Source organism: Candida parapsilosis, contig 005807, assembly GCF_000182765.1.
Source record: "Candida parapsilosis strain CDC317 annotated contig 005807".
NCBI classification, from domain to species: Eukaryota; Fungi; Ascomycota; class Pichiomycetes; order Serinales; family Debaryomycetaceae; genus Lodderomyces; species Lodderomyces parapsilosis.
Genome location: NW_023503280.1, coordinates 2,009,430 through 2,021,844, shown reverse-complemented (window position 1 = coordinate 2,021,844; position 12,415 = coordinate 2,009,430). Strand labels below are relative to the sequence as shown.

Below are 12,415 nucleotides of genomic sequence, written 5' to 3'. Positions count from 1 at the left end.
GTGTTCAGATTGTCGACCAATTTGTTGCATTCGTGGTAGTAGTTTGTATTATTGAACTGTAATCGATAGCAAACTCAACTTTCATGAATACCAATACTTTATTCAATGCTGTGTCAAAGTTGATGATATATAACAGATTAATGTGATCGCTTATGTATCCACGCAATGTTTCACAAGTTAATCCTGTATTTAACTCGTTGAACCATCATGATATTATCAGCTATAAGATAGGCATGAAGTTTCCTCCCTGATGTATATCTATGCCTCCCTTTTTTTCGATTTGAATCATGCCATTGCGTCCCGATTATAATGATTGGTATAACTTTTGGTTTCTACAGTGATTTCTGTAATAACAATGGTAGAAAATTAGATCAGGAGTCATTTCTATACCAATTAAAAATATCCCCTTTCTTGGGGTACTTCCAAACTCCAAATGAAATTTGATTTTGAAGCTGATTGTATTATTTGGTTGAATTATATTCATCCAGGAATACGCCCCTTACTCAATTTTTCAATGAGAATTAAAATACAATGTGTCTTCATAATGGTTACCAAGTACTACAATAGGAAGTCAACATATCATTTCGTGGTTGAGTGAGCTCACTTGTGACGTTTTTCAAATGACGTAACGTACTAAGTGTTATTGAATCACCAATGAGAATGCTACATTTTTGCAACAAATTGGGTGCAAAATAGTGAATTTTACATTTCGATAGTCTCACAATCATATATTTCGTGTTCTACGGGTACTTAGGAACTAATGGTAATAGCCACTAGAATATCCTCTGGAGGCTCTAGACCCTTGAACTGGGTGTTATACAAGCAATAAATGTTTGTGTAATTACCAAAAACGTGATTATTAAAGTCTTCTCTGCTTTGGCAGTAGCAAGTTTTCTTTGTGAAATTCTCCTGGTAGCTTAGTTGGTTTAAAGCACAAGACTGTAATTTACTATACCAGATTTTGTAATCTTGGGATCGGGCGTTCGACTCGCCCCCGGGAGATTTTTTCTTTTTTGACACCCCAGAAGTGATCACACCTCGTAACTCTCGATCTACATCCCGTGCATGTTATCTGAATGCTATAGTCGTAAAATTAAATGCTTATACAATGAGGAAAAAAGTCCAGACTAAATATGCAACCCTTTCACAGCGTTCTTAAAAACAATGCAACAACAAAACACAACTCCAAATACACCCCATCACGTTGATGATCAATGCCCCACTAACAACAAACTTGTGGAACTTGACAGGTGAAGTATACCTAAACCAAAGAAGATTGATTGCCAACAAGTTAAACCCCACCAGAATAATCATTCCCAATACTAATACAATGAAAATTCCCAAATTATCACGAATCAAAAACTTTGAATCTTCAATATCATCAATATTTGTAAATATTGAGTATATGGTACCTAATTGAATACCACAAAGGAATAGGGAAATAATCGTCAATGTGAAATATATGTAGCTTAGAGTTTGATCATAATCGGCTTCATATTTCAGCTGGTGCTCATTACGTTGAAAAAATGACATTGGCTCCTCATTGATGGAATCGTATGTTGAGTAGTTGTTGACATCCTCTTGGTTGTAGAAGGAGAGGAGCTTGGTATAAGGGTCAAGCAAGTGTTGATGCTCATCTGTTTCGTCATGATCGTCTTTGGGAAAATAGTATGGGTTTTCATAAATGAAATGTTGCTTGTCTTGTTTTTTGTATCTTGGTTCAGAATTTTGGTTAAAAAATCTATCCTTTAAATTGAAAAGTGAAGTTAAGAATTTAGTAACTTGATTGTTTTGTAAATCCACAACGTCATAATCAGCTACTTCATCACTTAAGTTGACGACGTCATTGGGTGACAAGCTTCCAGAATCACGTCTCACATTCTCAAATATGCTCGAACCAAAACTATCTTGCTGATGTTGATGGTGCAAATGTGATGATTGCAAAAGCCTCAGTTGTTTTTGTTGTCGATCTTGTTGTTCAATCACTTGGTTTTCCTGTTGAAGATTTTGTATGGACATCTTATGCTTCATTATACCATCCGACTTGGCTTTAATGAGATCTTCTTCTTGGTTCAATTGTTGATTACAAGCATCAATATTTTCAAATTCTTTCAACAAGTTCAAGTTGAGTAAATTGGTGTAGTGGTTATTGATAAATTCTCCATTGGGGACAATATTGTAATAACATGATAACTGATACTGATAAAAGTTGAAGCCCTTGTATAAAGATACCGCATTGTTTTGCAAAATCATTTGCAATTTCTTTGGGAACCGACGAGCAAATGAAGGAGAATAACTATTTCGTATCACACCAGTTTGAGAATCCACCTCAGTCAGTAACGACGATTCGAATTCCGACAAGTTCAAATCATTGGAGAATATACCAAGATGACTGTGAGGGAAACAATCCATATCATCGTAGTTGTCGGGGAAGGCAATGGTGTTGATGTGTTTGGGTTTATTGGTGGTGGATATATTACATTCCAATGTGAGATAATAATCATTTTCATCTGGTTGTGAAGGCTGTTGACAAGAGGATCCTGCTTGATCAATGAGCATGCTATTATCATTGTTGATGATGGTATCACCAGTACTTTTATCAATTTTGAATCTCGATCGCTGACAAAAGGCTTTCGACACCGGCAAGTAGTCATTGGCTATGATGAAATTGATGGTTTTTTTTGTCAATTGACTAGATTCCTGAAAATAACCATACAATTGACTCTTGTATTCTTCGTTGGATCTATCTTGCAAATGCAACAAAAACACCTCAACAACTTCATTAGGCAAAATGCAGTACGAGTATTTTCTTAAACCACCAGTGGGAGCCATAATAAGCGATAGTTGACTAGTATCACTTGACAAAATAAGTGCAGGATCTTTCAACAAGTCTTGATTCAAGTATATAACCGAAACAAGATTATCTTCAATACATTTGAGATTCAAGTAGACGTTGAAATTGAGAATGGCGTCATTAGTCGACTCATTTGGTATAAGACAATGACATTGAAAATTTCGTTTTAGTAGCACGGTTAAATCAAATTGCGATTCAGGCGATGTCGGAATCTGTTGTGGGTTGGAGTTATAATAGTTCCTAGTGGTGTTTGATGCAGTAGTGATGGCGGTATTTGGTGATGAATTCGTGGTGGCAGTGGCGGTGGTGTTTGCGGTGAAGGTGCAACTTTTGTTGGGAACTAGTTGTGAGCTATTGTTGTTATGATTGTTTGCTAATATCGAAGTTTGATAATCAGAAGTAGTGTTTAAAGACGATGCCAACGAAAACAAGGAGTTTTTCCGATGTAGATCACTGTTAAAAGATTCGACATATTTCCGTTCATATTTGATCAAATTGATTAGGTTTGTCAATTTTAGGGTCAATTTAGTTAGGTCAAAATTGACAAATGATTGTGGGTTGTTGATTAGGTGATCATCCTTCAAATCAAGCACGAATTTGGTGCCCACTTTCTTATACTGATAATACTTGAGGAATTTCTTGAATATCTTTTTGATGGCAATCTTTTGAATCAAAATAAACTTGGACAAATTTTTCAACACTATCGACAACTCAATAGCTTCGTAAAACAATTCATCAATTTCAATGAGAAACGATCGTAGCGAGTCGTAACCATCTATATTATCCTTCGAATGTTGTAGGTTGTTGAATATTGATTCAAGAAATGCAAATTTACGGCTCAACTCACCGTATTTGGTCTGTATGAACAAGTTGACATAGTCGATGTTTTCAATAAATGCTAATCTTAACTGCGAAAGGTCCTTAGAATCCTGTTTGGTGACTTGTTTGATCTTATACTTCAAGTCGTTATAGTCAATATTATAGCTTCTCCATTCGGGTACCGATAGATGCTGCAAGTTGTTGCCAAATTTCATCTATGGTGAGAAGGATTTTCTGTTTAGATTGGTGGTTTCCAGTTGTTTGGGTACTAAAGTTGCTGAGTCATAAAACAGATGCAAAATATGGGCCAGAATCAAATTGGTTTTGCTCTTGAATAAACCTACTTTGAAATATGTAAAATGCAGAATGAAAGGAGTGTGTGAGACGGTTTAACGACGTATATGACGATGTTGCAAGTATATTATTCAAGCGTTTGTTGTGTCAAAGTGGAGTGGTGGCGCGTTTGTTATCGTAGTTGCTAGCAGATATGATGTAGTCGAAATTTGATCAGGCGCTTAATTTAATTCGAATGATAGAAAATTGGGCGTAATTTTATTTGTATAAGTTGCTGAACATGTGGATAGGGTTATATATATATATATATATATATATGTGTATTAGGAGACTCTCAGATAAACAGAGGACCAGAAAGTCAAAGTGGTTTTTGTGAATTTATTGAGTTTTAGAAGAGTTTTTATTTTTTTATATTTGGCTTTTGTTCCCTTTTGAGTATTTATTGATTGATTGGGATAGATTTAAAAAATTGATTATGCAAAGAGTAGTGTACAAGTGATTAAAACCGACAAAGTCTAATAATTACACAAAAACCAAAGAGTAATCTAACCATCATCAAGCACAGAAAACAATAGTGTGATAGAATAGTTGGGATTTACAATACATATAGAGGAGGAAGGGGGGAACCAAGTTAAGAGTTTTTCTTGGTCGTATGATTGATATTCATTTAAAAAACATAAACTTTCTTCACCTGCTGAAGGGGCCAGTGTCAACCATCCATTATGAAATTTACTATAAGTCAGAGCACAGGTTTCACTTTTGTGTATAACAGTCATTATGTATTACAGCTCAATTTCTGTTTCAGTATAAAGGTCACAAGACTGTCAAGTCTAGGAAGCTATTCAACTATGCAAGACGCTTAAAAACAAAAAGTGATAAATAATACATCACAAAAAGTATACAGCCCATAGGAATTTACCATAATGCACTACCTTTTAAGAATAACCAACAATGATAAACTCATCCTCTACTTTTTAAGCCCTCTTGAGAATAGAGATAGTCGTTGTCTTTTGAAATGTATTGACAGGAGGATGAAGACGTGAGAGATTTTTTCCTTTTTCATGCAAATGTAGTTATATTCAGTATAAGATGTGACATCCATAAATAAGTCAAAAAAAGTGTCAGTTGCAACTGTGTGTATGCGAGATAATAATTTACGAAGTTTTGCATATTTGAAATATGCGGTTCCCTTTTAGTGGTATACCTTTTAAGCCCTTTTTAAATATTATAGTGGTGATTTTACAGGAGTCAAAGACATTAAATATAATAACGATATACACAAGGGGGAGTGAATTTAATAACCCGTTTTAATGCGTTTTTATGCGTTTTTACTTAAACCAACGGCTCATCAAAAGGCAGCTTCAACGGTTGAGTTGGTCTGTTTACTGTTGGAGTAAATTAACGTCTACTTATGAGGGGAACTTCTTCCTCAGTTTCTCTGCAGCAGTTTTCTAATTCTAGAAACAGATGTGCAAACGTTGATTTCCCAAAGAAAATAAGAGAAGAAAATAAGAGAAGAAAAACCTAAAACGTGTAAACATAGATGAATGTAACGTCGTTTCAGATTCGGTTGATTATTAATACTTTAATTGCGTATAACCCTCAAAAGCTCAAAACTAATCACCCGAAATCAAGGTTTTGAAAGGTGCATGTAGTAATTGTTTACTAATCTTGTTGACATTCGGCTATATATGCCTACCTCAGCTGGTCAATCTCGTAAAATAATAAAGACTGTAGACTGTGGCAGCATCTTGCATTTGCACCTCCCATATTTCTGAAAACGAACTTGAGTTCACATTAACCATTCGAAACACCAGGGTCCTGAAATAACATTAGATACAAACAACGATATAAAAGAGCTGGATTCAGTAATTTCACAGGAAGAGTTTCAGTTGAAAACTAGTTCCCTTTTATCTTCAACATCAAAAAAAAGAACATGGCTAACACCTCGCTTTAGAGCTCAAAAGCTTAATTTCCGTATTTACAAAAAGTTTAATTCTGTTTATAATTCTCATCGCATTTTATAGACTACTCTAAAAGATACCTCTTTCTTTAAAAAACTTTACACTTTTCTTTGCACCAACACATTCATACTATTGACATCTTGTCTCTCTTTTAAACCGATCTCGTTTTTTCGACAACGCCTCGATCTTTCAAAAGGCACGAGAGTGATGAACACAAACATGTGATGGTTTGGGATATTGTGATTGTGTAACTATTACTAAGTAATAATTTCCATTCATTTATTATATTTTGCAGTCGGTTCACAAATGAAGATGAGAACAAAAGGCCTCAAAAAAACCAATAATATTTTGGGGACAATAAAGTTCTATGTTGTCGTGTGACCTTAGTTACTTATTATTGTCGTGTGACCATTAATCAGCATCCTCCTCCACCTCAAAAGAGCATTCTATTGATCCCTATTTTTACATGCAGTGGTAACCTTTTGAATACTAGAGAAGGCAGTAGTCCCTTTGTCTTTTTCTATTGCCATTTTCCCTCACTCAGCCTGTTGTGATCCTCGGGTGTAAGAAAAGAAATTACAGCGAGTTTCTACAAATCTTCACAGGCAGTTGCGATGGGGAGATGTCCCTGTTCGCTTAACAACTACTTAGATCAACTTCCATAGCAACACTACGGACCAAGTCTAAGGACAGGAACGTGTCAATTTCCATGATGGAGCTAAGCTTGCAGTTCACCGCTCTCAAACTTCGTACTCTGTGTTCTTTGCTTTATTATCTTTTTGATAGCTGCTTCGGTTGATTCCTTCACAAAACCGAAGCGCCATACTATTCCGAAAGAACAATAAGTTTGTAACCAGAAAATTTGCAAACCTGGAAAAAAATTGCATCTGCCCACGTGGCACTCTGCAAATTGCAACTAAAACAATAGAGATAGAGAGGGAGAGAGAGAGCCACGCTTTATTTTTTTGCCCTGAGAATCGAAAAAGATTTGGCACAAAGGGGATAAAAGAAACGCAAGCATAATTTCGTATTGACATATTTCATAAAGATCATGAGAGATCATGAGATTTACTAAAGAAAAGTACAGCACAGCACTTCAGCATGAGAGGTATAGATATAGATTCGCTATGTGCTTCGATGCATTTACTACAAGCTGCAACATTTTGACACCGTTTATTATAACTCTTTTGAAACGAATGGTTACAATTTTAAGCAGATGTACAGCATGAATCTCCTTTTTTTTACACCCCTTCCCCTCTCTCACTTTTGATTAGAGGAAAGATTGCTATTGCTTGAACCTATTGTACTCATTGTATGGTTATGACACTTAGCGGGAACAATGCTTTAAGCAAGACGGATTCATAGCACGGGAAATACTTTTTGCTACCCGTATGGTGCAAGAAAGACGAAAGTGAATAGCACGATTTCTTGTGCCTCGGTTGTTTCGACGTCAAAAGATCAACACAAAACAGATCAAGCTTCTTTGGCTATATCCCTCACCCAAAGATGTTCCAATGTTGTTCTATTAGCTGAAGTCTATTCAATGATACTCTTATCTACACAACTCTACATTTACTTTCATTTCCATTGCTTACAGATCCACCTTTTCTTCTGACTGCCTTTACGAACACAGGAATCATGCCTCCAGTTTGTACTGCAAATGGTCGATGACCTAACACTAGTAATTGTGTCTTGATACTACCTGAATGGCTAGTGATCCCAACAATATCAACTCCATTTCCATGGTTTTCAGTAAACAATTGTTGTAAAGCCACATTCATTCTTGCTGCTTGTTCATCAAACAGTTCTCGATAATCATCTTGATACAATTCATCTTTCTCAGTGAATCCAGGCTCAATCACAAATCCTAATGGTTCATATTTGTCAGCAATTATTGATCTTGTTGATCGCTTGTCACAAGTGTGTACCCCAGTAGTTTCACGCCAGTTTTCTTGAATGTAGGGTTGTATCTGCTGTATATTGATGATTGGGTTCCAAGTGTAATATAAAGTATCAATGGATCTTCTCAATGGTGACACGTACATCTTTTTGGGAGTTATTAATGATTTGTTATGCTGACGGTTGTTTTCCAACTCTTTAGCTATCAATCCACTATTTCTTTTGGCTAATTCAATCAGCTCAGGGGTTAATTCAGCATCCGGACCCCAAATATATTCATCATCACCATTCAATTTTGACCAGTGGTTGTTCCATGCATCATCACCGTATTTAGCATGGGCAATATTGTGGTACCCGGTATAGTGACGAGCTAGGAATAAAATCTTGTACTGAGTATCTTTATCAGCTTGTTTGTTCAACAAGTGAAGCTCTTCAATCAAGTCATCCCATTCACCAATTTTACCAAAGTGTTGATCAAGGTAGTTGAACGTTGTGTCATCGGTTTCATCTAGTGACTGGACAAACTTGTTAGATACGATAGAAAACTGCCAATATGAATAAGCGTTACTTTCATATTGGGCAAGCTTTGCGTTATAAGCGGCCCTCACTTCAGGTGATATTTTCGAGTCGATAATATCGAGTTTGGTAGGTTCAGCTGGCATATCTATAGAGCTTTGTAGAAAACGTGGAGGTGAAAGAACTTTACATGTTTTTTGTTGAAAATAATTGAGCGAGTTTTTGTGTCACTGGGTGAGGTTCACGTTGGTTTTGGTCGAACTTGTATTGCAGCAACCGCCAGCCAATCTGCCGAACAACATGATTTACAGTTTATGCTATTGAATGGATGGGATTGTTTCATCCTTGCTATAGTCTAGTTTCTTCTCTAGCCAATGCATGGTAAAGTGTTTGCTTGCTTCTAGTGACACACCCGTCCCCCCACTACATAATCTACTTAGCCATTGAAACTGTACCTCCAAGATGTAATTGGGACAGAAGAATAGCACAATCACGTAAAACGGAAGCTTAAAGAGGTATATACTTCAAGTCTATCTGGAAGGGAAGTGATTTTTCACAGTTTCAACGGGTCTGATATAGAGAGAAAAGGGGGTGCTTATTTTTGAACTCGTCTACTAAGTGTAGAACCCGTATTTCATAGTCATTGGAACCTTCTATAAAGATCACTTAGAACTGGCTATACTTGGTCAAATCGTTCATACAACATGGAAACTATGATCCAAAAGTCGTGCGAGTTGCACAGAAAAACCCTTGCTGAAGGGAAACGACGTACCCAATAATGACAACATTAATAATAGGATACACATTGTATGCCAATGAAGATCGTACTTACTCATTAATCCAGTGGCGGTAAGTCTCAACTGTACATATACATATGTTCAGTCCACCCCTAAATGGTAAATTGTAGATTTAGTTATAATAAGTATAAGTTTGATTTTGATTGATTGATTGATTGTGGACGTTCCTCAAAGAAAGAAAAAACAAAAAGTCGAAAAAAACCTTTCAACAAAACAAATAGAGAAACAGAGACAGAGACAGAGACAGAGACAGAGACAGACAAACAGATAGATTGACAAAGACAATCGAAAACAACACCAATAATCATAACCAAACAACCAGGACTATTACTTATCAACCAGACTACAACCCATACACATCAAAACATACAATAAATCTAACTACGCCACATAATTCTATCATAGTATCCTTCCACATCCCACTTTCAACAATATGGACGATTTATATCCCCTTGCATTATTGATGGACGAATTGAAACACGATGATGTTTCCAATAGAGTCGAAGCCATGCAAAAACTAGACACTATTGCCATAGCATTGGGTCCCGAAAGAACTCGTAAAGAATTGTTGCCATTTTTACACGATGTTGCTCAAGACGATGAAGAAGAAGTGTTTACAGTATTGGGAGCCAAATTGGGCGAATTTATACCTTTAATTGGTGGTCATGAATATTGTGAACCATTAATTGAAATATTAACCATATTGGCATCAATGGAAGAACCACTTGTTAGAGATAAAGCTATCGAGTCGTTGAATCAAATTAGTCAAGAATTGAATCAAGATGAGATAAATAATGTATTTTTGGGGTTAATTACTGGGTTAAGTCAAGGTAATTGGTTTCTGAAAAAGATTGCCTCGTGCGGATTATACAAGGCGGTGATTATTCGTGTTGATGCAAATACCAGAAAGGAATTGTTGCGTACATATTTGAAATTGGTCACTGATGATTATCCCATGGTTCGAAGAGCAGCAGCGACGAATTTACCTCATTTGATTGACTTGCTAACTAAATTCACCGAGGAGTCACCCAATGATGTCAACAAGGTTAACAATGAAGATTGGGAAATCATATCCAAGATGTTTCAACATTTGATTAATGATGATCAAGATTCTGTCAAATTCCTTAGTGTTGATGTCTTGATTGCTATTTTGGAATTTTTCCAAAAGATTCATGAGTATAGTTTTAATTCCGATTTCTTGTCCAGTGCATTAAAATTGATTAAAGATGATAGTTGGAGGGTTCGGTATACTGCTGCTGATAGATTTAGCAAAATTGCCATCAATTTCACTCACAATGAACTGGATTTATTTCAATTGATTGATCCTTTTATTTCATTAATGAAGGATCATGAGGGGGAAGTGAGAAAAGCCATTGCTAAACAATTGCCTGGGTTTTGTAAATTGCTTACTGAATATCCACCTACTAAAGCCACCATCTTGAACAAGATTGTCCCCGTTGTTAATGAATTGAGTCAAGATCCCCAAGAAAATGTTCGTGCTTCATTAGCTTCCACCATTACTGAGTTATCCCCCATTTTAACCAGACAACCAACAATTGATAAATTATTACCAATTTTCTTGACAATGTTGAAAGATGAGTTCCCCGATGTTCGATTAAACATCATTTCCAACTTATCGGTGGTTAATGAAACGATTGGAATTAACCTCTTGTCAACAAATTTACTTCCCGCCATTACTGAATTGGCACAGGATCATAAATGGAGAGTAAGATTGGCGATTATTGAATATATCCCAAAATTGGCTGATCAATTGGGTCAATCTTTTTTCAACAATGAATTGTTGTCGTTGTGCATGTCATGGTTATGGGATCCGGTATTTGCCATTAGAGAAGCAGCAGTAGAGAATTTGAAGAATTTAACCGTAATATTTGGATCGCAATGGGCTACTGAAGAGATTCTTTCTCGGTTATTGAATAAAAGAAATTCCAAGATGGATGAAGATGGTTCTGGAGTTGGAAACGGCAATAATACTGGTGATGAAAACGATGATGACGATGATGATGATAACAAGATTGACTATTCAAATTTCATTATTCGAATCACCTGTTTATTTGCTATAACTTCATTAATCCCAGTTATCAACTACTCAGTCCTTGTTGATAAAGTTTTGCCATTTATAAATGGATTAATCACTGATTCCGTGCCCAATATCAGATTCAACGTTGCCAAGTCGTACTTAACATTGGTTCAATCATTAATTCAACAAAGAAATCAAGCTCCCAATGAAGATGAATTAAAGAAGTTGATCAATTTGCAAGTATTATCCAACTTGGAGAAATTGGAAAGTGATGAAGATGTCGATGTCAGATTTTATTCGACTCAAAGCATCAAGGGAATCAATGAAATACTAGCTCAATAGAAAAAAAGGGGGTGGGTAAGATACATCTACATTTCTTTGTCTAAATACGATTTTCAATTGTGATTGTCTAAACTAACCACTCTATACACAATCTTTCTCTCTCTCTCTCTCTCTCTCTCTCCTACTCCCGTTGCTTCTTATTTTGTTCCAATTTATCAAAATCAAAATCAAAAGAAGCTCCACATCCACAAGCAGTCGAAGTATACGGCGAATCAACAATCTTGAACTGACTCCCGATCAATTCCTTAGTATAATCCAACTTCAGCTCTTGCAAAATCGTTAAACTTGAATCATCAAGAACAATATGAGCCCCCAATCGTTCAAATACAAACACATCAGATGACAGTTTATGCTCATTAAGATACTGATCTAGGTTGATCAAGTGTAAATTGTATTGAAATCCATGACAGCCACCACTTTCAACTTGGATCTGGAGTGCTGTGTCAGAAGGATTTTCTTGCTTGATTGATTGGAGTTTGGAGCATGCACGATCAGTTATGGCTATTGACTTGTCAGTTTGACCATGGACTAAAACTGTGGCCTTGAAATCGTCTGAATCGGGTCTTGTTACTGTAGCTGTATCTTGAGATTGCTGCCTCTTTGCTGATGGTTGTGGGGGTGGCGGTGGATCAGTGGGGAATGCAAATGATGACGGTTTGAGGGTTTTTTGCTTTGCTGATGATGATGATGATGTTGTCGAGTTCCACCTGCTTGCAACTAGATGCGACATACAAGGTTGTGGGGTACATAGTAGCCTCATTGCCATAGGTACCGCCTTGTTTTTCAAAATTACGTTTCTCAAACTCATCATTTGGGTTATATCACTTTGCTTACTAAAAGAATGGTTTACATTCGGTCCCGCTTTTTTTTTTTTTTCTTTGTTCGCAAAAAT

At 36.3% G+C, this 12,415-nt stretch overlaps 4 protein-coding genes across 4 annotated transcripts, besides 1 other annotated feature; 1 reads left to right on the top strand and 3 right to left on the bottom strand. All coding sequences in view use genetic code 12, as the record gives it.

Moving 5' to 3' along the window:
• Positions 1 to 906: 906 nt before the first annotated feature.
• Positions 907 to 1,002, top strand: a tRNA (tRNA-Tyr).
• A 153-nt stretch (positions 1,003 to 1,155) lies between these two features.
• Positions 1,156 to 3,888, bottom strand: CPAR2_808730 (uncharacterized protein; the record flags this gene model as incomplete). The annotated part of the gene is made up of 1 exon (XM_036808795.1): positions 1,156 to 3,888. The coding sequence occupies one exon, from the start codon at positions 3,886 to 3,888 to the stop codon at positions 1,156 to 1,158; it is 2,733 nt and encodes a 910-aa protein (XP_036665496.1).
• A 3,599-nt stretch (positions 3,889 to 7,487) lies between these two features.
• Positions 7,488 to 8,492, bottom strand: CPAR2_808720 (putative phosphomutase; the record flags this gene model as incomplete). Its single annotated transcript, XM_036808794.1, has 1 exon — positions 7,488 to 8,492. The coding sequence occupies one exon, from the start codon at positions 8,490 to 8,492 to the stop codon at positions 7,488 to 7,490; it is 1,005 nt and encodes a 334-aa protein (XP_036665495.1).
• Positions 8,493 to 9,576: 1,084 nt separating this feature from the next.
• TPD3 (protein phosphatase 2A structural subunit) lies at positions 9,577 to 11,523 on the top strand (the record flags this gene model as incomplete). The annotated part of the gene is made up of 1 exon (XM_036808793.1): positions 9,577 to 11,523. The coding sequence occupies one exon, from the start codon at positions 9,577 to 9,579 to the stop codon at positions 11,521 to 11,523; it is 1,947 nt and encodes a 648-aa protein (XP_036665494.1).
• A 121-nt stretch (positions 11,524 to 11,644) lies between these two features.
• ISA2 (Isa2p) lies at positions 11,645 to 12,334 on the bottom strand (the record flags this gene model as incomplete). The annotated part of the gene is made up of 1 exon (XM_036808792.1): positions 11,645 to 12,334. One exon carries the CDS (start codon positions 12,332 to 12,334, stop codon positions 11,645 to 11,647), a length of 690 nt encoding a protein of 229 aa, XP_036665493.1.
• Between the last annotated feature and the right edge of the window lie 81 nt (positions 12,335 to 12,415).